A 26393-nucleotide genomic window follows, 5' to 3' on the forward strand; every position below is an offset into this window, starting at 1 on the left:
TCAATTTCATGTACCATTATCCAACGGCTGAAATCTACCCACACTTCATGTTGCCGATCTCTCACGCAATGACAATGACACCAAGTAGCGTGATTCCTATGACGGTCACGCAACAATTATGTGGTGGTTGCACCGGTGGGGTCAAAATTAGTAAATTAATTTTGTTAATATTTTAATTTAACTCAATAAATTATAAAATAATTAAATTTTAAATAAATTGCTTTAAGAGTAACAATTGGAAGAAAAAAAAAAAACCGAGGGCAGGAAGAAATTTCATGCAATCCATACCCCTAGAATGCCAATTGCTCTCAAATTTGGAGGAATGATTATAATTATATTCCCCCATTTTTAGGGGAATGTTCATTCCTATGGAATATGATTCTCCCCAACATGAATTAAAGTAAACAGGAATGGGCATTCCCGTTTAGCGGCAAAATAACATGCCATAAGAGAATAATTGTGCATAACATAGAATGAAAAGTCTTGGCTCCCATAAGTGTTATATACAATTAAAGCCCAAATACTAAAGATGTAAAAATGATTTCCCGAAATAACTGCTTCAACCGTTTACTTTTATCTATAAAAAAAAAAAAAAAAAAAAGACAAATCTTAATCTTTCAACTTACATGCATGAACAGCCTGGCACATTTATCATTCCATCCAAATGGTAACCCAATTACTCAACTACTGTAATGCTTGAAGATAATGTCATAACTTATTTATTAGCCATGAATAAAGTGGTAATATAGCAAACACAAAAAAGAACGGATACACCATTCAGGCATGGCTTTTTCTTTCTTTCTTTCTTTTGGCTAAAAAAATGAATTAACATTCATGTAAATGTTCCTTCCAAACGCATGAAATGATAGCTCTTCTAGCAGAACCCAGAATTTCTTTATTACTATGCAACACGACATTAGTGACAATCTGCTAAATGCTCAAGAACTAGCAGAAACAATTAGGGATAGGCCCGCTGAAAGAAGGTTTTTAATAAATCTGTTAAAGGCTCGCAAATAAACAACTATAGTTAGATGATCAGTAATGCATATTTTCACACCTGAGCAATTATCTGAGGTTCAATGTAGAGAATCATCAATGTTCCTCCCTTCTGAAGCTTCACAACGATTTATAAGTGCAGCAATGGCAAAATGCAACTATTGACATACGTGTTTACACAACCCGGGAAACCAGTATACCTGCAAGAAGAAATAGAAATATTACTTTATTTTTCCATCTGATTCCTGACAAAGGATAATCAAATACATAAATAGAAAAACAAATTGATGCTCTATCATACTAAGAATTCAGCATTATGCTGAATAACTCACTCAGATTCTCCAAAGAATGTCTATTTTTAATCCATTCTACTTGCAACTATAACTTCCTTTCTCTTACTTGCACAAAGAAAGGTTTTTCGGGGGTTGGAGTCAACATGATACTTTGTTTTGGGTAAGTCTCCTCCTTTTGAAGATGAATATGAAGTGAAATTATCATTTATGCGAGTCTTATGTATAATCCATTTGGATTATAATTCTTCTTTTTACATGGTTTTCAATCAATACTTGCAAACGAACTGATTTTAGAGACTTCATTACAGATCTCACCCAATCAAATAAAGATGACTGCTATGGATCATCTAACTAATATGGAGATTTTAGTAGTTTTACAGAATAAAAAAAATGTGAAGAGAAAAACATGAAACCTGTTATGACCAAGCATGACTACATGATAATATCATACCCTGGAGAGCACAATAGGCCTGCCTATTTAAAATTAAGCACCACGCAACACAAAGCACGAATGCATCATTTGGTGACATGGCAAGCACATTTGAATCGTCTAGTCTAAGATCATGACTTTCCTATTGTAATTTTAATTTAAAATAAAACATTCTTTGGCAAATTGAATGCAAATTGGCAAAGAAAGTTTTCAAAAGTATGCTGATGGATGTTACATTAAATTACTTCTCATTGAGATAATACCATAGTTGGCCATGATGCTGCATGCACTTATGTAAGTATCCCTTTCTAAGGAATAATTGTACCTTTACAGCAAGGTACATATATCTTGCTAAATTGTATGTTTTAGATTTAGATTTCAATTATTTATGAGGAGGAATTGATTCCACAATGACACTATAGACTGTTCTCTACTGCATGATTCATTGTTAAGGCCCAAAACCAGATGATTTTCAACCATCAATCAGATCTTCAAGATTGAACTAAAATTATCCACCTTGAGCAAACATACTAGCAAGTAAAAACCTTAAAAATTCTTATGCAAAGCGGAAAGTCTTCTGATTTATTTTGCCACTGGCATCGTTAATTTCTAAATAGAACATTTCATGCACAAATTTCAGATGATAAAATCAGTTTAGTGCTGAGAAATCAGATTTGTGCTGAGAATCTAGTATTACAACTGTTCTGCATTTCAAAACAGCATAAGCATTTTCACGATGTGGACAACTAATAATCATTATACAGACTACCCAAAAAAAAAAAAAAAAAATTATCATTATATGTTTATGTGTAAAAAAAACCTATTTCTATAGATGTGCTTACCCAAAATTGTGAGTATAACCAGCACTGCCAGTATCCATTGTAAGAACTTCGATTAGGATGAACGTGATTGGGAAATCTTTCATATATTGCTTCACATGCCCCAAGCCTGGCACAGAGGTGCATAGGGTTTGCCAAGAACCCAGAGCATACTGGAAGCAGCTGTCCTGGAAGCTAAACTTATTCCCCTACGCCATCCCTATTAAAGAGAAAACAACATTAAGCATCTAAAAGCCGATAAACCAATTATAAAAACAATTAGAAGTTTTTGTCTCCTGGTAACACCGTTAGGCAGAATTAAAATATGATTATCTAGCAAATTATAGCTAATGAATGCAGATTGAAATAGATTATCTAGCATATTATACCTAACACATAACAGCTCTTCTATTACATGCCCACATGTGGCTATAGTTATTTGCATGCCAGTGTTGAATGACTCTTACTCAATAGAGAGATTTTGGAGACACACCTATGATACTTAAATTATTCAGGAGGTAAAGACTATAGACAGATTGAAATTCAGAAGAAAGGTTTTTTTTTTTTTTTTTTTTTTGATAAGAAAAAAAAATAGATACCGCAAGGCCCTAAGTACATTTGATGTATACATAATTTTGCCAATGTGTATTACCTTTTCTTCAACCTTGCACTAATTATACACTTCCTATTTAATTTAGTTTTTGTTGGATTCAAGCATTAGCATGGATCCACAAAGATTACCTGACCTAGGAACATCAATGCATGTGGGGAATTCCTTTCTTCTTCTCCATCTTTCAACCGCTTTGTGTAATTCCTACTTAATCTACTCTCATATGCAGTCCATAGATAATTCAATGTACCAAGATTCTGCTGCTGCGTCCTCTCATCTTATTCTCAAGAAGAAGCTTTTAGGTTCGATCTCAAAGCTTCCAGATCCCAATTCTCATCTTCATTATGTCTGCTACATGAGTTTGCTTGAAGAGAATCTAGTGCATCTAAACCAGATCTTGCAGAATATGGGAACCTACATTTCTCAAGTTATCTCCTTTACTGAACCATAATAAGGACCACATGGACCCATTCATCTTCAATTTCTCAGTTTCTTTGCTTTCATGCTCATTGATCCCAGCATCTTTTGAACTGGATGCTGTGTTCGGATCAAGAAATCTTTTCAAAATACTACTATCTTCATGATCAAATGACTGAAATGGTCAATGGGATTTCCTCCTGAAAGAAATAATGCCAACCCATCTCTATCTGTTTATTTAGTTAACCCACTCAGAGTTTCTCAAGAATTTCCCCATTGATGGGTCCACTAAGCTTTTCTCCACTTGATTTATTTGTTCCCTAATGCTCCAATAAATTGCTTATGTCTAGAAATCACATCCTCCATCATTCGAGATTTGTCGATCATAGCTGACGAGCTGACTGCTCTTTCAAAGTCTTCCAACTAATTAGAGAACACCCTGATAATAACTTAAACAAAATGAAAAATTCAAATTTGACATCGGTTAATACCTGCCACTTTGTGTTTCAAGTATGGTTGCCAGATCACGCATATGATAATCTATGGAAGAAAGAAACCTTTGGTCTTGATGTCTCCTTGAACAAGACTTTGCTCAGGCAAAAGAAGACGATTATTTGATTCCACCTAAATATAAACCACAACCTTATTTTGAAAGTGATTCAAGAGTACCATATGAGCAAATGACCAACCAAATCAGTATACTTCCAAACAAGTAACATAATTAAGAACGGAAAAACCTGTACTAGCATTTGAAAGTGTGAAATATTATTCTACAGCGCCATCAAATGAGCCATGAAACACTATCAAACACTTCAAAGTAAGAATGTTAAAACTAATCTTGTGCCTAACTTAGAAATACACAGTTTAAAAATGAAGCGGATTTAATTTTATGGTCAAAACAAAAAGAAGCTACAAAAATTTAATCTCTCTCCTTCGAAAAATACCTAAAAAGATTATTTTCAAAACAATAACATGGATTCTCAAAATTTATACACATCAAGTCCCTTCAAAAGAAGATTCCTGATGAGCATTAACAAAAAATACAAACAAAAGCTACAAATTTCAAAAATCAGCAAGAATTTTCTCAAGCTTCGTAAATTCCTAAGCAGAGGTCTGTCTGTTTGATATTTCCCCAAAAAAAAATCTATAAAAAATGAGCTAAATAAAAAAAGCATTTGTACATTTTGCTATATGTAAAAAGCGAAAAGAAATTTGAAACTAAAAAAAAAAAAAAAAAAAACCGACCTGTCGGCTGAGTCTTGAACCACTTCGGCTGCTGAAAAGAGCGGGTCGGATTCCCATTGTTGTAAACTCGAAGTCATTTCTATATATCTAAAATTATATCATACAATTGAAGCTATACAAACAATGAATAAAAAGTATATATAATCCTAAATTTCTTCTAAGAATTCAACTAAAAAACAATTAGGGTTTTACAGGGGGATGAAATTTGGAGTTATGCAAAGAGAACGAAGAGGTTGATTGGGGTGCTTTTGGTCGTTTCCTGGGTTTGAGCATTTCCACGTGTCCCCTGACTCCAAACGACAGGTTTTCTTTTTTATTCTTGAGAGGTGATTGTGACTGTTGGTTTGTGAAACAGGTCTCCCGCTTTTCACAAACCTGGGTAATTTACTCTTAAAAATCTTTAATATGATTGATTTAAAATAATTTAACTAAAAACTTTTTTTTTTTTTTTTTTTGTAACGTTTTAAATAAACTTCTTTTTAAGGATGTAAAATTTTAATAATTAAGTTATTATCCAACTAAAATAAAAATTTATTAACAGATTTAATTAAAAATAAATGTAGTTAATATGATGTTTCAAGCTCTACTCTTGAAAAAGGTTGGGACACTTGGGATTTGTAAGTAGTTATAAATATCGATGCATTATTTATTCCCATATCATCCCCGAGTGTAGAAAGTAAGTACAAATGTGAATCTCATTTCCTATACCATGAATCCAAAGAAGCAAAAGAAACTTAAACGAGATGTAATTTTGTTGAGGAGTAAACGATGTTTTCACCCCTGATTCTCACCCCTAAAGTATCACTGTTAGTGACGGTTAGGTTTTGACACAAATACAAACGATGCCATTACCAAACTGCTCTCCATATATCCCCTTCTCTGCTATTACCAAACTGCTTTCCCATATTCTTCTTCTTCTTCCTCCCATCCTCATCTTCTTCTACTCCCCTTGGCATAAAGATCATTTTACTTGTTTTCTCAATAAACTTCAAGAAAAAAAAAATTATATACAAAAACAACCCTTAATAACCGAGGTAAAAGAAAAGAGAAATATGTAAATAGATTCTTTAGCCTGCGATCGATCGACGACCTACCAAATCACTTTCGCTCTTCATTTTTTTGATCTATCCCTTTCATTTCAGCTTCATCAAATGCAATAACTCCTTAACAAAATTAAACAAATCTATTTACAACTTCATCAACTCCACGTTAAACTAACTTCATCAACTCCGGATTAATCAACAAAATAAATAAACTTAGATCTTCATCAACAAATTCAATAGAAACATGACCAAGAATTTTTTTTACCAGAATATAAAAACAACAAAAAAATTACACAAAGAGGGTGGGTGTTGCTTGATTGAGACAACCAATTGCTTGATTTGAGTTGTGTGTTGTTGGCATCTAGGCTGAAGAGAGTGGGTGTTTGTTGGTCATGGCGGCCTCGTGACACGAACAACGCTGGGGTTTTGCCGCCGACAATGTCGTGGCAGTAGAAGTGGAGGTGGCTGAGCTTTTGCTTTTTGAGGCCAAGAGATTTTGGAAAAAGGGTTTTGGAGAAGTGGTTGGATTTTGCAGAGGTTAGGGTGAAGGAAAGGAGGATTATGAGGAGAATTTGGATGAGTTTTGGGATGGTGGATGCGGCAGCAATGGTGGCCATGGCTTTTGTGAGGTTTGGGGTGGATTATATCATTAAAAATTTCGATCTAATATATTATTAACATTTATTTTGAGTTTTATTAATTTGGATTGATTTGAGTTTTGTGTTGTTTGGATTCTGATTTGTTTAAAGTTTTTGGATCTTGGGTGTTTTAAAATATAGTTAATGACAAATTTGGCCTTGAACTGTTAAAAGAAACAAACAGACAGTGTTAACTTGAAGGTGGAAATCTGGAATTTATGAAAGTGGGCACTTATCCATTTCGCGAACATGTGGTTTACTCTTTTGTTGGGTGGTAATAACTGCTTCAAGCCTTTAACATATTTCATCTAAAAAACACAGCATAAGCATTTCATGATGTGGACATACTAATAATCATTATACAGACTACCCAAAAAAAAAAATCATTATATTTTGTGTAAAAAAAAACCTATATCTATAGATGTGCTTACCCAAATTGTGAGTATAACCAGCACTGCCAGTATCCATTGTATAGAACTTCATTAGGATGAACTTGATTGGGAATCTTTCATATATTGCTTCACATGCCCCAAGCCTGGCACAGAGGTGCATAGGGTTTGCCAAGAACCCAGAGCATAACTGGAACAGCTGTCTCTGGAAGCTAAACTTATTCCCCTACGCCATCCCTATTAAAGAAAAGACAACATTAAGCATCTAAAGCCATGAGAAGATACCAATAAAAACAATTAGAAGTTTTTGTCTCCTGGTAACACCGTTAGGCAGAATTAAAATATATTATCTAGCAAATTATAGCTAATGATGCAGTTGAAATAATTATCTAGCATATTATACCTAACACAAACAGCTCTTCTTACATGCCCCATGTTGCTATAGTTATTTGCATGCAGTGTTTGAATGACTCTTACCATAGAGAATTTTGGGAGACACATCTAGGATACTTAAATTATTCAGGAGGTAAAAGACTATAGACAGATTGAATTCAGAAGAAAGTTTTTTTTTTTTTTTTTTTTTTTGATAAGAAAAAAAAAAATAAAAATAGATAACCGCAAAGGCCCAAGTACATTGATGTTAACATAATTTTGGACAATGTGTATTACCTTTTCTTCAACCTTGCACTAATTATACACTTCATTTAATGATTAGTTTTTGTTGGATTCAAGCATTAGCATGGATCCACAAAGATTACCTGACCAGCATAGGAACATCAATGCATGATGGGGAATTCCTTTCTTCTTCTCCATCTTTCAACCGCTTTGTGTATTCCTACTTAATCTACTCTCATATCAGTCCATAGATAATTCAAGTATCCAAGATTCTGCTGCTGCGTCCTCTCATCTTATTCTCAAGAAGAAGCTTTTAGGTTCGACCTCATTAGCTTCCAGATCCCAATTCTATCTTCATTATGTCTGCTACATGAGGTTGCTTGAAAGAATCTAGTGCATCTAAACCAGATCTTGCGAATAATGGGAACCTACATTTCTCAAGTTATTCTCCTTTACTGAACCATAATAAGGACCCAGGATCCCATTCATCTTCAATTTCTCAGTTTCTTTGCTTTCATGCTCATTGATCCCAGCATCTTTTGAACTGGATGCTGTGTCGGATCAAGAAATCTTTTCAAAATACTACTATCTTCATGATCGAATGACGAAAGGGTCAATGGGATTTCCTCCTGAAGAAATATGCCAACCCATCTCTATCTTGTTTGTTTAAGTTACCCACTCAGAGTTTCTCAAGAATTTCCCCATGATGGGTCCACTAGCTTTTCTCCACTTGATTTATTTGTTCCCTAATGGTCCAATAAATTGCTTATGTCGAAAATCACATCCTCCATCGTTCGAGATTTGTCGATCATAGCTGACGAGCTGACTGCTCTTTCAAAGTCTTCCAACTAATTAGAGAAACACACCGATGAGATAACTATAAACAAAATGAAAAATTCAAGTTTGACATCGGTTATACCTGCCACTTGTTTGTTTCAAGTATGTTGCCAGATCACGCATATGAAATCTATGGAAGAAAGAAACCTTTGGTCTTGATGGTCCCCTTGAACAAGACTTTGCTCATGCAAAAGAAACGATATTTGATTCCATCCTAAATATAAAACCACACCTTATGTTTAAAAGTGATTCAAGAGTACCATATGAGCAAATGACCAACCAAATCAGTATAACTTCCAAAAAGTAACATAATTAAAGAACGGAAAACTGTACTAGCATTTGAAAGTGTGCAAATATTTCTACAGCACCATCAAATGAGCCATTGAAAACACTATCAACACTTCAAGTAAGAATGTTAAAACTATATCTTGTGCCTAACTTAGAAATACACAGTTAAAAATGAAGCTGATTTAACTTTTATGGTCAAAACAAAAAGAAGCTACAAAAATTTAATCTCTCTCCTTCGAAAAATACACATAAAAATTATTTTCAAACAACAACATGGATAACTCTCAATTCTTCAAATTTTACACTCAAGTCCTTCAAAAGATATCCTATTGAGCATAACAAAAAATACAAACAAAGCTACAAATTTCAAAAATCAGCAAAGAATTTTCTCAAGCTTCTAAAATTCCTAGCAGAGGTCTGTCTGTTTGATATTTCCCCAAAAAAAAAATCTATAAAATGAGCTAAATAAAAAAGCATTGTACATTTTGCTATATGTAAAAACGGAAAAGAAATTTGAAACTAAAAAAAAAAAAAACGACCTGTCGGCTGAGTCTTGAACCACTTCGGCTGCGAAAAGAGCGGGTCGAGTTCCCATTGGTGTAAACTCGAAGTCATTTCTATATATAAAATTATATCATACAATTGAAGCTATACAAACAATGAATAAAAAGTATATATAATCCTAAATTTCTTCTAAGAATTCAACTAAAAAACAATTAGGGTTTTAGAGAGGTAGGAAAATTTGGAGTTGGTGCAAAGAGAACGAAGAGGTTGGTTGGGTGCTTTTGGTCGTTTCCTGGTTTGAGCATTGCATCGCATTGCCACGTGTCCCCTGACTCCAAACGACAGGTTTTCTTTTTATTCTTGAAGAGGTGACTGTGATTGTTGGTTTGTGAAACGGTCTCCCGCTTTTCAACCAACCTGGTAATTTACTCTTAAAAATCTTAAATTATGATTATTTAAAATAATTAACTAAAACTTTTTTTTTTTTTTTTTGTAACGTTTTAAATAAATTCTTTTTAAGGATGTAAAATTTTAATATAAGTTATTATCCAATTAAAATAAAATTTATTAACAGATTACCATTATCCAACGGCTGAAATCTACCCACACTTCATGTTGCCGATCTCTCACGCAATGACAATGACACCAAGTAGCGTGATTCCTATGACGGTCACGCAACAATTATGTGGTGGTTGCACCGGTAGGGTCAAAATTAGTAAATTAATTTTGTTAATATTTTAATTTAACTCAATAAATTATAAAATAATTAAATTTTAAATAAATTGCTTTAAGAGTAACAATTGGAAGAAAAAAAAACCGAGGGCAGGAAGAAATTTCATGCAATCCATACCCCTAGAATGCCAATTGCTCTCAAATTTGGGAGGAATGATTATAATTATATTCCCCCATTTTTAGGGGAATGGTCATTCCTAATCCTATGGAATATGATTCTCCCCAACATGAGATTAAAGTAAACAAGGAATGGGCATTCCCGTTTAGCCGGCAAAATAAACATGCCAATAAGAGAATAATTGATGCATAACATAGAATGAAAAAGTCTTGGCTCCCATAAGTGTTATATACAATTAAAGCCCAAATACTAAAGATGTAAAAATGATTTCCCGAAATAACTGCTTAACCGTTTACTTTTATCTATTAAAAATAAAAAAATAAAAAATTGACAAAATCTTAATCTTTCAACTTAGCATGCATGAAACAAGCACTGGCACATTTATCATTAAACCATCCAAATGGCAACCCAATTACTCAACTACTGTAATGCTTGAAGATAATGGCATAACTTATATATTAGCCATGAAATAAAGTGGTAATATAGCAAACACAAAAAAAAAAGAACATGGACATACCATTTATGCATGGCTTTTTTCTTTCTTTCTTTCTTTTGGCTAAAAAAATGAATTAACATTCAATGTAAATGTTCCTTCCAAACGCATGAAATGATAGCTACTTCTAGCAGAACCCAGAATTTCTTTATTACTATGCAACACGACATTAGTGACAATCTGCTAAATGCTCAAGAACTAGCAGAAACAATTAGGGATAGGCAACCGCTGAAAGAAGGTTTTTAATTAAATCTGTGGAAGGCTCGCAAAATAAACAACTATAGTTAGATGATCAGTAATGCATATTTTCACACCTGAGCAATTATATGAGGGTCAATGTAGGAGAATCATCAATGTTCCTCCCTTCTGAAGCTTCACAACGATTTATAAGTGCAGCAATGGCAAAATGCAACTATTGACATACGTGTTTACACAACCCGGGAAACCAGTATACCTGCAAGAAGAAAAAATAGAAATATTAACTTTATTTTTCCATCTGATTCCTGACAAAGGATAATCAAATACATAAATAAAGAGAAAACAAATATGATGCTCTATCATACTAAGAATTCAGCATTATGCTGAATAACTCACTCAGAGTCTCCAAAGAATGTCTATTGTTAATCCATTCTACTTGCAAACTATAACTTTCCTTTCTCTTACTTGCACAAAGAAAGGTTTTTCGGGGGTTGGAGTCAACAAGATACTTTGTTTTGGGTAAGTCTCCTCCTTTTGAAGATGAATATGAAGTGAAATTATCATTTATGCGAGTCTTATGTATAATCCATTTGGATTATAATTCTTCTTTTTACATGGTTTTCAATCAATACTTGCAAACGAAACTGATTTTAGAGATTTCATTACAGAGCTCACCCAATCAAATAAAGATGACTGCTATGGGATCATCTAACTAATATGAGAAATATTTTAGGAGTTTTACAGAATAAAAAAAATGTGAAGAGAAAAACATGAAACCTGTTATGACACAAGCATGACATACATGATAATATCATACCACTGGAGCATGATAGGCCTACCTACTCAAAATTAAACACCACACGACACAAAGCACGAATGCATCATTTGTGGACATGGCAAGCACATTTGAATCGTCTAGTCTAAGATCATGACTTTCCTATTCGTAATTTTAATTTAAAAAAATAAAACATTTCTTTGGCAAATTGAATGCAAATTGGCAAAGAAAGTTTTCAAAAGTATGCTGATGGATGTTGACATTAAATTACTTCTCATTGAGATAATAGCCATAGTTGGCCATGTATGCATGCATGCACGTATGTAAGTATCCCTTTCTAAGGAATAATTGTACCTTTTACAGCAAGGTACATATATCTTGCTAAATTGTATGTTTTAGATTTAGATTTCAATTAATATATTATGAGGAGGAATTGATTCCACAATGACCAATATAGACTGTTCTCTACTGCATGAGTTCATTGTTAAAGGCCCAAAACCAGATAGATTTTCAACCATTCAATCAGATCTTCAAGATTGAACTAAAATTATCCAGCCTTGAGCAACAATACTAGCAAGTAAAAACCTTAAAAAATTCTTATGCAAAGCAGAGAAAGTCTTCTGATTTATTTTGCCACTGGCATCCGTTAATTTCTAAATAGAACATTTCATGCACAAATTTCAGATGATAAAATCAGATTTAGTGCTGAGAAATCAGATTTAGTGCTGAGAATCTAGTATTACAACTGATTTCTGCATTTCAAAACACAGCATAAGCATTTTCACGATGTGGACATACTAATAATCATTATACAGACTACCCAAAAAAAAAATAATCATTATATGTTATTGTGTAAAAAAAAACCTATATCTATAGATGTGCTTACCCAAAATTGTGAGTATAACCAGCACTGCCAGTATCCATTGTATAGAACTTCTATTAGGATGAACTTGATTGGGAAATCTTTCATATATTGCTTCACATGCCCCAAGCCTGGCACAGAGGTGCATAGGGTTTGCCAAGAACCCAGAGCATAACTGGAAGCAGCTGTCTCTGGAAGCTAAACTTATTCCCCTACGCCATCCCTATTAAAGAGAAAGACAACATTAAGCATCTAAAGCCATGAGAAGATAAACCAATTATAAAAACAATTAGAAGTTTTTGTCTCCTGGTAACACCGTTAGGCAGAATTAAAATATGATTATCTAGCAAATTATAGCTAATGAATGGCAGATGAAATAGATTATCTAGCATATTATACCTAAACATAACAGCTCTTCTATTCATGCCCCCATGTTGCTATAGTTATTTGCATGCAGTGGTGAATGACTCTTAGACTCAATAGAGAGATTTTGGGAGACACACCTATGATCTTAAATTATTCAGGAGGTAAAAAGACTATAGACAGATTGAAATTCAGAGAAAAGTTTTTTTTTTTTTTTTTTTTTTTGATAAGAAAAAAAAAATAGATAACCGCAAAAGGGACCTAAGTACATTTGATGTATACATAATTTTGGACAATGTGTATTACCTTTTCTTCAACCTTGCACTAATTATACACTTCCTATTTAATGATTAGTTTTTGTTGGATTCAAGCATTAGCATGGATCCACAAAGATTACCTGACCAGCATAAGGAACATCAATGCATGATGGGGAATTCCTTTCTTCTTCTCCATCTTTCAACCGCTTTGTGTAATTCCTACTTAATCTACTCTCATATGCAGTCCATAGATAATTCAAGTATCCAAAGATTCTGCTGCTGCGTCCTCTCATCTTATTCTCAAGGAAGAAGCTTTTAGGTTCGACCTCATTAGCTTCCAGATCCCAATTCTCATCTTCATTATGTCTGCTACATGAGGTTGCTTGAAGAGAATCTAGTGCATCTAAACCAGATCTTGCAGAATAATGGGAACCTACATTTCTCAAGTTATTCTCCTTTACTGAACCATAATAAGGACCAGCATGGATCCCATTCATCTTCAATTTCTCAGTTTCTTTGCTTTCATGCTCATTGATCCCAGCATCTTTTGAACTGGATGCTGTGTTCGGATCAAGAAATCTTTTCAAAATACTACTATCTTCATGATCAGAATGACCGAAAGGGTCAATGGGATTTCCTCCTGAAAGAAATAATGCCAACCCATCTCTATCTTGTTTATTTAAGTTAACCCACTCAGAGTTTCTCAAGAATTTCCCCATTGATGGGTCCACTAAGCTTTTCTCCACTTGATTTATTTGTTCCCTAATGGCTCCAATAAATTGCTTATGTCTAGAAATCACATCCTCCATCATTCGAGATTTGTCGATCATAGCTGACGAGCTGACTGCTCTTTCAAAGTCTTCCAACTAATTAGAGAAACAACCCTGATAAGATAACTATAAACAAAATGAAAAATTCAAAGTTTGACATCGGTTAATACCTGCCACTTTGTTGTTTCAAGTATAGTTGCCAGATCACGCATATGATAATCTATGGAAGAAAGAAACCTTTGGTCTTGATGGTCTCCTTGAACAAGACTTTGCTCATGCAAAAGAAGACGATATATTGATTCCATCCTAAATATAAAACCCACAACCTTATGTTTAAAAGTGATTCAAGAGTACCATATGAGCAAATGACCAACCAAATCAGTATAACTTCCAAAAAAGTAACATAATTAAAGAACGGAAAAACCTGTACTAGCATTTGAAAGTGTGAAAATATTATTCTACAGCGCCATCAAATGAGCCAATGAAAACACTATCAAACACTTCAAAGTAAGAATGTTAAAACTATATCTTGTGCCTAACTTAGAAATACACAGCTTAAAAATGCAGCTGATTTAACTTTTATGGTCAAAACAAAAAGAAGCTACAAAAATTTAAACTCTCTCCTTCGAAAAATACACATAAAAAATATTATTTTCAAAACAACAACATGGATAAACCTTCTCATTCTTCAAAATTTATACACATCAAGTCCCTTCAAAAGAAGATTCCTGATTGAGCATAACAAAAAATACAAACAAAAGCTACAAATTTCAAAAATCAGCAAAGAATTTTTCTCAAGCTTCATAAAATTCCTAAGCAGAGGTCTGTCTGTTTGATATTTCCCCAAAGAAAAAAATCTATAACAAATGAGCTAAATAAAAAAAGCATTTGTACATTTTGCTATATGTAAAAAAGCGAAAAGAAATTTGAAACTAAAAAAGAAAAAAAAAAAAAACCGACCTGTCGGCTGAGTCTTGAACCACTTCGGCTGCTGAAAAGAGCGGGTCGGATTCCCATTGGTGTAAACTCGAAGTCATTTCTATATATCTAAAATTATATCATACAATTGAAGCTATACAAACAATGAATAAAAAGTATATATAATCCTAAATTTCTTCTAAGAATTCAACTAAAAAACAATTAGGGTTTTAGAGGAGGGATGAGGAAAATTTGGAGTTGGTGCAAAGAGAACGAAGAGGTTGGTTGGGGTGCTTTTGGTCGTTTCCTGGGTTTGAGCATGTAGCCATCGCATTTGCCACGTGTCCCCTGACTCCAAACGACAGGTTTTCTTTTTTATTCTTGAAGAGGTGATTGTGACTGTTGGTTTGTGAAACAGGTCTCCCGCTTTTCAACCAACCTGGGTAATTTACTCTTAAAAATCTTTAAATTATGATTGATTTAAAATAATATTAACTAAAAACTTTTTTTTTTTTTTTTTGTAACGTTTTAAATAAACATTCTTTTTAAGGATGTAAAATTTTAATAATTAAGTTATTATCCAACATTAAAATAAAAATTTATTAACAGATTTAATTAAAAAATAAATGTAAGTTAATATGATGTTTCAAGCTCTACTCTTGAAAAAGGTTGGGACACTTGGGATTTGTAAGTAGTTATAAATATCGATGCATTTATCCCCATATCATCCCCGAGTGTAGAAAGTAAGTACAAATGTGAATCTCATTTCCTATACCATGAATCCAAAGAAGCAAAAGAAACTTAAACGAGATGTAATTTTGTTGAGGAGTAAACGATGTTTCCCACCCAAGGTTTAGTGAAAAAACAAGTTTCACCACCCTGATTTCACAAATCTATTTCGATCCTTACAATAACACTGTTAATGACGGTAGGTTCAGACACAAATACAAACGATGCTATTAGCAAACTACTCTCCACATACCCTTCTCTGCTATTACCAAACTGCCTTCCATATTCTTCTTCTTCTTCTTCATCCCTCCTCCCATCTCATCTTCTTCTACTCCCCTTGGCATAAAGATCATTTTATTGTTTTCTCACAAACTTCCAAGACAAAAAAAAAAAAAAAAAAAAAAAAAAAAAAAAAAAAATTATATACAAAAACACACCCTTAGTAACCAAGGTAAAAGAAAAGAGAAATATGTAAAATTAGATTCTTTAGCCTGCGATCGATCGACGACCTACCAAATCACTTTCGCTCTTCATTTTTTTGATCTATCCCTTTCATTTCAGCTTCATCAAACGCAATAACTCCTCAGTCCTCACCAATCAACAAAATTAAACAAATCTATTTACAACTTCATCAACTCCACGTTAAACTAACTTCATCAACAAAATAAATAAACTTAGATCTTCATCAACAAACTCAATAGAAACATGACCAAGAATTTTTGTTACCAGAACATAAAAACAACAAAAAAATTACACAAAGAGGGTGGGTGTTGCTTGATTGAGACAACCAATAGCTTGATTTGAGTTGTGTGTTGTTAGCATCTAGGCTGAAGAGAGTGGGTGTTTGTTGGTCATGGTGGCCTCCTGACACGAACGACGCTGGGGTTTTGCCGCCGACAATGTCGTGGTAGTAGAAGTGGAGGTGGCTGAGCTTTTGCTTTTTGAGGCCAAGAGATTTTGGGAAAAGGGTTTTGGAGAAGTGGTTGGATTTTGCAGAGGTGAGGGTGAAGGAAAGGAGGATTATGAGAAGAATTTGGATGAGTTTTGAGATGGTGGATGCGGCAGCAATGGTGGCCATGGCTTTTGTGAGGCTTGGGGTGGATTATATCATTAAAAATTTCGATCCAATATATTATTAACATTTATTTTGAGTTTTATTAATTCGGATTGATTTGAGTTTTGTGTTGTTTGGATTCTGATTTGTTCAAAGTTTTTGGATCTTGGGTGTTTTAAAATATAGCTAATGACAAATTTGGTCTTTAACAGTGTTAATTTAAAGGTAGAAATCTGGAATTTATGAAAGCAGGTGACACTTACCATTTCGGGAACATGCTGTTTACTGTTTTGTTGGGTGGTAATGGTACTATCAACTGCTTCAAGCCTTAACATATTTCATCTAATCACCAATAAAAGAGCCTCCTGGGATGAAAACCAATATCTTGCTTTGAGAGGAAATGCCCATAATCCACAAACAATAAAAAAAATTACACCAATTAATGAGGTTTAATCTCCTTATTTCTCCGTGAGATTGTTTAATATAAAACGAATCTACTATTATTGAAAAGTATTGTACACCCTTCTAAGATTATCAACCCCCTACCCCTAATATCAAAAATTCCCATATAAAACTATCAGAAAACCCCCAACAAGGATTGCATTTAATAGTAAACGATCTCACATGGTATAAATGAAATAAACCCCAAATTAATGAGGTAGATCACATCTCAAAGTTGCATTAACACACGTACGATGGAGATAGCCATTTCCAAATCGACTTTGAGTCAATCGTATGGGCGAGGTCTATAAGAGCACTCTCAGTTTTAATCAGGTTACAGGACAAGTTTACAAGCACCATTGAGTGTGCCGCCATCAAACACATACACATGGGAATTCAACATTCATTTAAAAAAAAAAAAAAAAAAAAAAAAAGAGTAAAATATCAATTTATTGTACCTTCTCTGGTTAGTTAATTCAATGGTAAAGAATAACATCAATAAAATTATTTCTTAAACAAAGTACTGAACCATCTGAATTTCTTTCTCGTTGAAACCACATTTCTCGTAGAATGCTTTATTGTCAACACTGCAATCAAGAATTACCTTGTAACACCCCATATCATGAGCATGGTTTGTAAGGAATTTGATTATCTTCTTTCCTAATTGCATTCCTCGTGCACCGGCATCAACCACAACATCTTCAATATGCCCAACTTTTCCACAATTTCTCAGAAACTTTTTTTCAATGAACATACTCCCAGTTGCAATAATTTTCCCAGAATGATCATCCTCAATCACACAAACAATATGGTCATCACCATAGGAACTCAGTTCTTGAAATCGCTCTTCAAATTGCTTGTCAGATACGGAATCACAAACACTTAGTTGTTGCAACAACTCTATGAAACCCTTGCTTTTGTCTGTGATCTCCAATTTCCGGACTTGAAATTTGTTTCCCTCATTGGGCAAGTCAGTGTTCTGCATCCTGGTCAGACCTTAGTTCTCTGCCAAGTAACTAGTAACTGCGATTTGCCAATCTACAAACAAATAGATAGCATTAGATCTGTTAAAAAATTAATTCTCATAAATGATCAAATAATCTATAATACTTAACAAAATGCCAACAAGCAAGCATTTAGTGTACAGGTGAAGCAGCCTTGAAAGTGACTCTACACATCATATATGTAATTCAACAAATTTCATAAGGTGTGTTTTATTATTTTGGGTAGGATTTTTGAAAAAATTGAGTTGGGTGGTTATTATGAGGTAGGATTTGAAAATTAACAAAACCACCCCCCTAGGTTTGTTGATTTAGCTAAACACCTCTATAATAAAATATTGAAAATTAACAAAAACACCCCCACTCACTCATCAAATGCTGGCAGCTGGCCACCACCGCTGGAGGGTGGTCGGCAGTCGCCATAATGGCGCACGATCGGCAAGATCTAGCCGGTCGTGTATCGATATGGCCTTTTCCGGCAAGATTCACAGTGGATCTGGTCGAAAAAGGCTAGATCTAGCTACATTTGGTCGTTAACGATGGCCATACTACAGCCAAAGATCTGGCCATCAATGGCCAAATCTTTGGTTGCGGATCTGGCCTTTTCCGAACAGATCCATGGTGGATCTGACCGGAAAATGCTAGATCGGCACACTACCAACTAGATCCAGTCTCCAGCCACCTTCCGACGGTGGTGGTCGAAATTTGGCAAATAGGGGGGTGGGTGTGTTTTTGTCAATATCTAAACTTTTTTTGGATATTTAGTTAAATTAACAAACCTATGGGGTTTAAAAATAGTTGAATAAAATATAATAGGATTTTCAAAATAGGGAAACCAATGTGTATTTTGGGTAGGATAGGGAAACAAACACAGCCATAGATATTTATGAGATTGACAGAAACACAAGTATAAACCACTGGTTTCAAAATCTTTCATAAACCTTCTCCGAAATTCTAGAAGTCATTAGAAACCGCCCATAAAATTGGTTTGAAACCTGCCTTGAAATTTTATAAAATTACTCAGCATAAAATAAAATTTTTCCAAGTGGAAACGAACATTCAAAGATAATTTCATCGCTAAAAAGGAGTAAAAAAAGTAACGAATCGTACACCTAAGAATACATAATTATATATGAAAACAAAAACTTTTATTTTTCAAAATAAAAGTTTAATTAGATTTCAAATAGAAAAGGTAGGTTTTCTGTCATTTGTTTTCAATGCCATTTATCTTCTATACAACTTTTGATGCAAATGCCACAAACAGCTACGCTTCTTCAATTTTTTACAAACAATTATCTTTCATTTTAATTCTATCAGTTTCCCGGAAGCTCCATAAGATTTTAATTTCAACTTCATATATCGGATGAAAAGTGATGACTCAAATAAGTGTTATGCTATCCTAGTTCCTATCTATATTAATGATTACTCAAATGGATAGAACATTCAAGAGGAAGTAGAAAATTCATATAGTGGGATTAAAACTAATTTCTGCTGTAGCAGTTGAAAATAAAAATAGAAAAATCATAGGAAAAACCTCAAACATGTTATGGATCTGAATCTTCATCAAAAGCCTTTTAGCAAAGGATTGCTGCACCTAGCTAACTTCCTCAAACAATGAAAATAAACTTTTATAAAAACTATAACTCAATACATAAAATAAAAGTCAACTTGAAAAATATATGAATATGCATCTGCAGCCATGGGAGTGAAGGCTTTTCTTATGAAACGATACTCTAATTACAAGGTTCAGATGATGTAAATGCAACATTTAATTAATGAATGAATTCTGATTGAATTTCCACATAATAGATTTATTTTTCTAAAAAATATAAGTCTTGAGCGCAAACTGAAGTCTTTGGTCTCTCCCAGCTCATAAATGTACATTATACCAAATAGATAAATCTAAAATGCAGAGATACAGCACACAGGTATGTTATTACATAATAAATTTAATAAAAAGAAATAACCAAAATAGAATCATTTAAAACAAGCATAACTCATAAAAATAAAATAAAAGCAACCCACAAATTTTAATCCCATCAAAACCCAATTGAATTTTTAGATAAAAAACAAATCTAATTAAGTTCACAGTGTTGAATACCAAAAGAATCAGCAAAAGCAAGACACTCACCAGTTGATGACAATCTTGAAGCGAGTTAGGCCGCAGAGCCTTCTTCCATTTTGATTTTGGTAATTTATGATAATTTAGTCAGTGTGCCATTAGGGATTCAACGTTTATTTTAAAAAGGTGAAGGGTACTGTGGTCATTGCACTTTGAGAAAGAGTAAAGAAATCACTTTGTCACAGAGAATTAAAGAGTATATAAGGTATACATATTTATCTCCCCAACCCTCTCAACTCTCTCCACCGCCACGGCTCCATCCTCCTCGTCTCCGGCCGCCGGTGAGTTTGTGTTCTTTATTATTTTCGTAATTTTGTTACATTATTTGTTATTTAGCTTATTATGTTATTGTTATATGTTCAATTTGAATTTTGAACTGCTATTAGAAATGTGTAGCAATTCTAGAGAATAGAATTAACTTAAATTTCAATTATATTTTCTAGAAAGTAAAAACTGAGGACTGGTCCCGCTTGTTGCAGAAACGTGTGGTTTATTATTATTATTATTATTGTATTTTTGAAGTCTTAGTGAGCACTTGTTTTGGTTATAGAGAGTCAGTTTCTTTGATTATAGTTAACAAAAAAGAAAAAAGAGGGAGGGAGAGTATAGGGGTTAACATGAGAAAATACTGGCATTATAATATCATTTCCTATTTTAAGTTAGAATTCAAGTGGGAAGGTATAGGTTTTACTCACATTTTTTCAACTTTTGAGCCTGCAACGTGAGAAATTATTGTTTTAGGGTTTCAGAACTGGGAAGCATGGTATTATTGTTTTAAATTCAGTTTTTCATTACTATATCTAGGTGTTAGATTGAAATGACCTGTGTTATAGAATTTAGTTTCTTAAGTTTTTGATATTGAACTGAGTTTGTTAGTTGCTTATTGTTTCAGAATCACGTTTGGACTCATTTAATTGAAATTAATTCTACATAAAATTTTGTGACCATGCTCTGATATGTAGTTTTGTAAGATTTCTACATTGATAATGAATTATTGATCTAGATTTCAAGAGCAATTTGGGGTTACTTTTGAAATTAATGTAAAAATAAGTTTAAGGGGATCATAACCCTCTCTCTTTCTTCCCTCCAATCAAGCAGAATAGGCTCTATAAGTTATAATAGCTGAGAGATGAGGAATTTGCAGCTCTTATTGAATCAAACCCAAAAGATAAGACTGCAAACTGCTCTTGAGAAGCTAGAGTCTCTCTCTTCTAAGTCCAACTCTAACTCCTGTGTCACAGTTGCTGATAGCATCCCCATTTATGAAGATGGCATCCTCAAGTAAGTATTCTTTCCTACTCTCATAATTCTTTTCGTTTATTGTTACTATATTTATTATTTGGATTTGATAAAATATAGGGGTCTTTTCTCTTATTATTATAATTATTTTTTGGGGGTTAAATGGAATATAGGGGCCATGGAACATCAGATCGTAAGGGTGAGCTGGTTGCAACTGTCTGTGGAGTAGTTGAGCGCATCAACAAGTTGATATATGTGCGCACTTTACGCTCCAGGTAATCAAAATTTACTAGGCTTAATTAATATTTTAAATGAATTTCAGTTAGTGAAACTTGATGTTAATACTTAGCTATTGATTATTTTCTAGATACAAGCCGGAGACTGGAGACATTGTAATAGGACGTGTTATTGAGGTAATATTGGTTAATAGTGTTTCTTAGGACATTGTAATAACTGCTGAGAAGAAAACTTAATTTATTGGATTGTTTTGAAAATAAATTTCTTTGCTATGCTGATCTTGTTGAATAATCATTGGTTTTGTTGTTAGGTTGCTCCAAAGCGATGGAAATTGGAAATAAATTTCACCCAAGATGCAATTTTGATGCTTTCTTCAATGAACCTGCCTGATGGAATTCAGGTAACAGATTTTTTTTAACTCACTTGTAATGGTCCGTTGATGAGAACTCCCATTAGTAAAGTCTATCAATATAAAGGGCATAAGGGCAGTAGGGTGCTGGGTGTGTGAGTGGGCATGTGTGCTAGTGGGAGTTGGTTGGGAAATATTCACGTGTTGAGGAATCAAGTTGTTAGTGGGAGGAGTATTTTAGTTAAGGGATTAGTATATAAAGGGAGGGCAGTTTAGGGAAAGATAGGCATAATTTCAAAGGGTCATTAAGGGAGGTCCCCAGCTCCTCGAACTGCTGGGAATTATCTGTTCTTTTGGCTTGTTGTTGTTTCTATTTTGTTTTGTTAAGATCTCATTTCTATTCAATCAATACATACAGTTTTAATTCTAGAATTGGATGGCCATATTTTGCGTTTTGGACTGTTTTGTGGCTGGGTTTGTTTTAAATTGACAGAGGTTCCGATCATCCATTAAGTGACATGCTTTTAAATAGTTAAGTTGGATATATTTCTCAGTATTTCAAAGTAGGAGGAGATACCATATGTATTAGTTTATAAAAGAATACACGTTATTGTCTTTTTCTTTCTTTCAGGTAAAAAAGTTTCCTTTACTGTCATCTGCATTTTTTACTTAATCGTGTCATGGTACTTGTAGCTGTATTCCTGAAGATTCAGCAGAGTCTCTTATGTTTCATAACTGATGATCATTCATTTCCTTAACCATAGTCTTATTTATTATGGCTTAAGAAGGCTTGGAAAATTTTATTTTATGGATTTCAGCTTAATTGAAATTTTTTATTTTATGGATTACAACGTGTTTGAAACATGCTTGCTGATGGTCTTTGGCGGTTTTGTACAGGATTGTGATCATCTTCCTCAACACTATGGTGTTTCAGATATATTTTATGGATTTAGCAGTCTCTGTTGAAGCGAAAGCTTCTTTTCTGAGAAAAAAAACACACATGTGCACTCACACCGCTAAAGAGAATCTGTGCAGCAATTTCTTATTATTTGATTTAAAAAAAGTTTGGTTTTCAGTATTATTTTTACCTAATGAATGCTTCCATTCTCATTGTTTTGAGTGGGGATTAATTATATATTTTTTTTAGTTTCAAAATTGAATTGATAGCTCGTCCACGGACTGGGGCTGTGCATCAATCCCTTCTAATCCTAGTACTCTGATCATAACAATGGCATATGTTTCAGTTTTTTATATCAAGGTATCCCCAAATGTCCTAATTTTGAATTGCGGTTTCTATTTATTGTAGAGGAGGAGAACTGCTGTGGATGAACTCAACATGCGCAGTATTTTCACAGAGAATGATCTTGTGTGTGTAAGTGTTTTGCTACAATTTAGTTTACTGTCTCGTATACTTTGTGCAGTCAGAAAGGGAAAATGAATGAATAGTCCAATATGACAAATAACTTTCTGTATTTCAGGCTGAAGTTCGTAGTTCCCAGAATGATGGCAGTTTACAGCTCCAAGCAAGAAGTCAGAAATATGGAAAGGTATATTATATTTATATCTATATGCTACTTGTGCATGTTGCAAACTTCACAGATGCTCTCTTTTATATATCTAACATAAAGAAGAAGAATGCATATGTAAAAGGAAGATATAGGTAAAAGATGATCAATTATAAAAATAGACCGGATGTGTCTTAGTAGGTTTTCTTTATTGGCTGAAAAGGAAAATAGTCCTTAAGAAAAAGAAACTGTGACTCAATAATGCCCAGCGTTGGGACAATACAATACAGCTGTTATATTCCAGCTAACTTGGTGTTGAGCTTTGGAACATAAGGATTTCAAGGTAGACTAAAAGTTGCTTAATATAATGACAACAATGTTGATTAAGATTTCATTTACTTTGCATATGTTGCATTATTTTTCTGTTTTCTTGACTTTCTATGCTTGCATCATTACAACATTTTCTTTTTCATAATTGTGATGTATCTTGTATCAATTGTATAAAAAAAATTTCAGCTTGAGAAGGGCCAATTGCTGATGATCGATCCCTATCTAGTGAAGAGACGGAAACAACATTTTCACCACCTGGAACAGTATGGAATTGACTTGATACTTGGATGTAATGGGTTCGTCTGGGTGGGTGAACATGTTGAAGCTAGAGATACTATTGTAGTAAATGATTCTGAACAGCTAGCTAAGAAATCTGGTGGAACTTCCATGGATCTCGATGAGCAAGTTGAAAATCACACCCCACCGGAAACACGGCAAAACATATGCAGAATTGCTAATGCCATCCGTGTCTTGTCTGCATTGGGTTTCAATGTAATTTTAGAAGTGATAATGGAAACAGTGAAGTTGAGCAACACCATGAATCTTGACATTCATGAGATGCTTGGATCTGAGTTTTACGTTCTCGTCGCAGAGAAAGAGGCAGAAAGGCGAAGCTCATTAAGCAAAAGGAAAAAGTGATTTTAGCGTGTAATCTTAGAACCAAATTTTGAGAGAATTTTTCTTTTTCATACATAGGAAATGAGGATGAGTCTTGTTGTGAGGTGAAAAGGAAGAATTATTTGTATTCAAATATTTAGTTTAAATGTAATATATATGACTGACTGAATTTGATTGTTTTTGGGTCGCACTTGTTGATTTTATGAAGTGAATCCTAATTATATACATTATTAGTTTTATTTTATTTTTATCTACTTCAGATGATTTACAGGTTTTACAAATCAAAATGTGAGAATAATTACTTAAACCCCTTTTTTAGGGATTAAATTAAAATTTGATATTTTCTTAATTGATTTATAGATATTCATTTCTTATTTTGTTAAACTTAAAATAACACTTACACACAATTATTATTCCTTTTTTTAAAGAACATTATATTTTTTTTTCTTATTTTTTATAAAATATAATTGCAATTGCTTAATTTATTTGTTAGTTTAAAGAAATTTTAATGCTAATTTGGAGAATAACTAAAAACAAAATTTTAGTGCTCGAGTGAAGATAATAGTTATGAAAGGGTAAAAGATTTAGGGGATTAAAACTAATTCTGCTTAGCAGTTGAAAATAAAAATAGAAAAATCATAGGAAAAACCTCAAACATGTTATGGATCTGAATCTTCATCAAAAGCCTTTTAGCAAAGGATTGTGCACCTAGCTATTCCTCAAACAATGAAAATAAACTTTTATAAAAACTATAACTCAATACATAAATAAAAGTCAACTTGAAAATAATGAATATGCATCTGCAGCCATGGGGTGAAGGCTTTCTTATGAAAACGATACTCTAATTACAAGGTTCAGATGATGTAAATGCAACATTTAATTAATGAATGAATTCTGATTGAATTCCACATAATAGATTTATTTTTCTAAAAAATATAAGTCTTGAGCGCAAACTGAAGCTTTGGTCTCTCCAGCTCATAATGTACATTATACCAAATAGATAAATCTAAAATGCAGAGATACAGCAACCAGGTGTTATTACATAATAAATTTAATAAAAAGAAATAACCAAAATAGAATCATTTAAAACAAGCATAACTCATAAAAATAAAATAAAAGCAACCCACAAATTTATCCATCAAACCCAATTGAATTTTTAGTAAAAAACAAATCTAATTAAGTTCACAGTGTTGAATACCAAAAGAATCAGCAAAAGCAAGAATCACCAGTTGATGACAATCTTGAAGCGAGGTAGGCCGCAGAGCCTCCTTCCATTTTGATTTTGGTAATTATGATAATTTAGTCAGTGTGCATTAGGGATTCAACGTTTATTTTAAACAGGGGAAGGGTACTGTGGTCATTGCACTTTGAGAAGAGGAAAAAACACTTTGTCACACAGAATAAGAGTATATAAGGTCTACATATTACTCCCCACCCTCTCAACTCTCTCCACCGCCACGGCTCCATCCTCCTCGTCTCCGGCCGCCGGTGAGTTGTGTTCTTTATTATTTTCGTAATTTTGTTACATTATTTGTTATTTAGCTTATTGTTATTGTTATATGTTCAATTTGAATTTTGAACTGCTATTAGAAATGTGTAGCAATTCTAGAGAATAGAATTAACTTAAATTTCAATTATATTTTCTAGAAAGTAAAAACTGAGGACTGGTCCCGCTTGTTGCAGAAACGTGTGGTTTTTATTATTATTATATTGTATTTTTGAAGTCTTAGTGAGCACTTGTTTTGGTTATAGAGAGTCAGTTTCTTTGATTATAGTAACAAAAAAGAAAAAGAGGGAGGGAGAGTATAGGGTTAACATGAGAAAATACTGGCATTATAATATCATTTCCTTTTTAAGTTAGAATTCAAGTGGGAAGGTATAGGTTTTACTCGCATTTTTTCAACTTTGAGCCGGCAACGTGAGAAATTATTGTTTTAGGGTTTCAGAACTGGGGAGCATGGTATATTGTTTAAATTCAGTTTTCATACATATCTAGGTGTTAGATTGAAATGACCTTGTGTATTGAATTTAGTTTCTTAAGTTTTTGATATTGAACTGAGTTTGTTAGTTGCTTATTGTCAGAATCAGTTTGGACTCATTTAATTGAAATTAATTCTACATAAAATTTGTGACCATGCTCTGATATGTAGTTTTGTAAG

General features: G+C 33.4%; 3 protein-coding genes across 7 annotated transcripts; 1 reads left to right on the forward strand and 2 right to left on the reverse strand.

Annotated features, from left to right (window-relative positions):
- Positions 1 to 10328: 10328 nt before the first annotated feature.
- Positions 10329 to 15019, reverse strand: LOC116132737. Of its 2 annotated transcripts, none has more exons than XM_031418399.1 (5): positions 14652 to 15019; positions 13862 to 13958; positions 13062 to 13787; positions 12326 to 12524; positions 10329 to 10920 (listed from the first exon to the last, which is right to left on the reverse strand). In XM_031418399.1, the coding sequence occupies exons 1-5, from the start codon at positions 14726 to 14728 to the stop codon at positions 10895 to 10897; spliced, it is 1125 nt and encodes a 374-aa protein (XP_031274259.1). In that variant the 5' UTR covers positions 14729 to 15019; the 3' UTR covers positions 10329 to 10894. The 2 variants fall into 2 exon arrangements, with proteins under 2 accessions (XP_031274259.1, XP_031274258.1); XM_031418398.1 differs by having other exon boundaries at positions 10330 to 10920; positions 13862 to 13997.
- Positions 15020 to 17344: 2325 nt separating this feature from the next.
- Positions 17345 to 20100, reverse strand: LOC116132741 (glucosamine 6-phosphate N-acetyltransferase-like). 3 transcript variants are annotated; one of them, XM_031418407.1, is made up of 3 exons: positions 19966 to 20027; positions 19369 to 19432; positions 17345 to 17871 (listed from the first exon to the last, which is right to left on the reverse strand). In XM_031418407.1, exon 3 carries the CDS (start codon positions 17816 to 17818, stop codon positions 17345 to 17347), a length of 474 nt encoding a protein of 157 aa, XP_031274267.1. In that variant the 5' UTR covers positions 17819 to 17871; positions 19369 to 19432; positions 19966 to 20027. The 3 variants fall into 3 exon arrangements, with proteins under 3 accessions (XP_031274267.1, XP_031274266.1, XP_031274265.1); XM_031418406.1 differs by having other exon boundaries at positions 19369 to 19436; positions 19966 to 20023; XM_031418405.1 differs by lacking the exon at positions 19369 to 19432 and having other exon boundaries at positions 19966 to 20100.
- Positions 20101 to 20170: 70 nt separating this feature from the next.
- Positions 20171 to 24437, forward strand: LOC116132732 (exosome complex component RRP4 homolog). 2 transcript variants are annotated; one of them, XM_031418393.1, is made up of 8 exons: positions 20171 to 20237; positions 21055 to 21237; positions 21369 to 21470; positions 21563 to 21608; positions 21743 to 21832; positions 23088 to 23153; positions 23260 to 23328; positions 23803 to 24255. In XM_031418393.1, the coding sequence occupies exons 2-8, from the start codon at positions 21086 to 21088 to the stop codon at positions 24253 to 24255; spliced, it is 978 nt and encodes a 325-aa protein (XP_031274253.1). In that variant the 5' UTR covers positions 20171 to 20237; positions 21055 to 21085. The 2 variants fall into 2 exon arrangements, with proteins under 2 accessions (XP_031274253.1, XP_031274254.1); XM_031418394.1 differs by lacking the exon at positions 20171 to 20237 and having other exon boundaries at positions 21086 to 21237; positions 23803 to 24437.
- Positions 24438 to 26393: the final 1956 nt, after the last annotated feature.

Source organism: Pistacia vera, unplaced genomic scaffold (genome assembly GCF_008641045.1).
Source record: "Pistacia vera cultivar Batoury unplaced genomic scaffold, PisVer_v2 Contig26, whole genome shotgun sequence".
Lineage (NCBI taxonomy): Eukaryota > Viridiplantae > Streptophyta > Magnoliopsida > Sapindales > Anacardiaceae > Pistacia > Pistacia vera.

Bases quoted from the DNA above. Each gene is read 5' to 3' on its own strand.
- LOC116132737 (XM_031418398.1), bottom strand. From the start codon at position 14,728: ATGACTTCGAGTTTACACCAATGGGAATCCGACCCGCTCTTTTCAGCA. The intron at 13,788-13,861 runs GTATTAACCGAT...TTCTCTAATTAG, and splicing joins TTGAAACAACAAAGTGGCAG to TTGGAAGACTTTGAAAGAGC. The intron at 10,921-12,325 runs GTAAGCACATCT...TTCTTCTTGCAG, and splicing joins GGTTATACTCACAATTTTGG to GTATACTGGTTTCCCGGGTT.
- LOC116132741 (XM_031418405.1), bottom strand. From the start codon at position 17,818: ATGCAGAACACTGACTTGCCCAATGAGGGAAACAAATTTCAAGTCCGG.
- LOC116132732 (XM_031418393.1), top strand. From the start codon at position 21,086: ATGAGGAATTTGCAGCTCTTATTGAATCAAACCCAAAAGATAAGACTG. The intron at 21,609-21,742 runs GTAATATTGGTT...TTTTGTTGTTAG, and splicing joins TAATAGGACGTGTTATTGAG to GTTGCTCCAAAGCGATGGAA. The intron at 21,833-23,087 runs GTAACAGATTTT...TATTTATTGTAG, and splicing joins ACCTGCCTGATGGAATTCAG to AGGAGGAGAACTGCTGTGGA.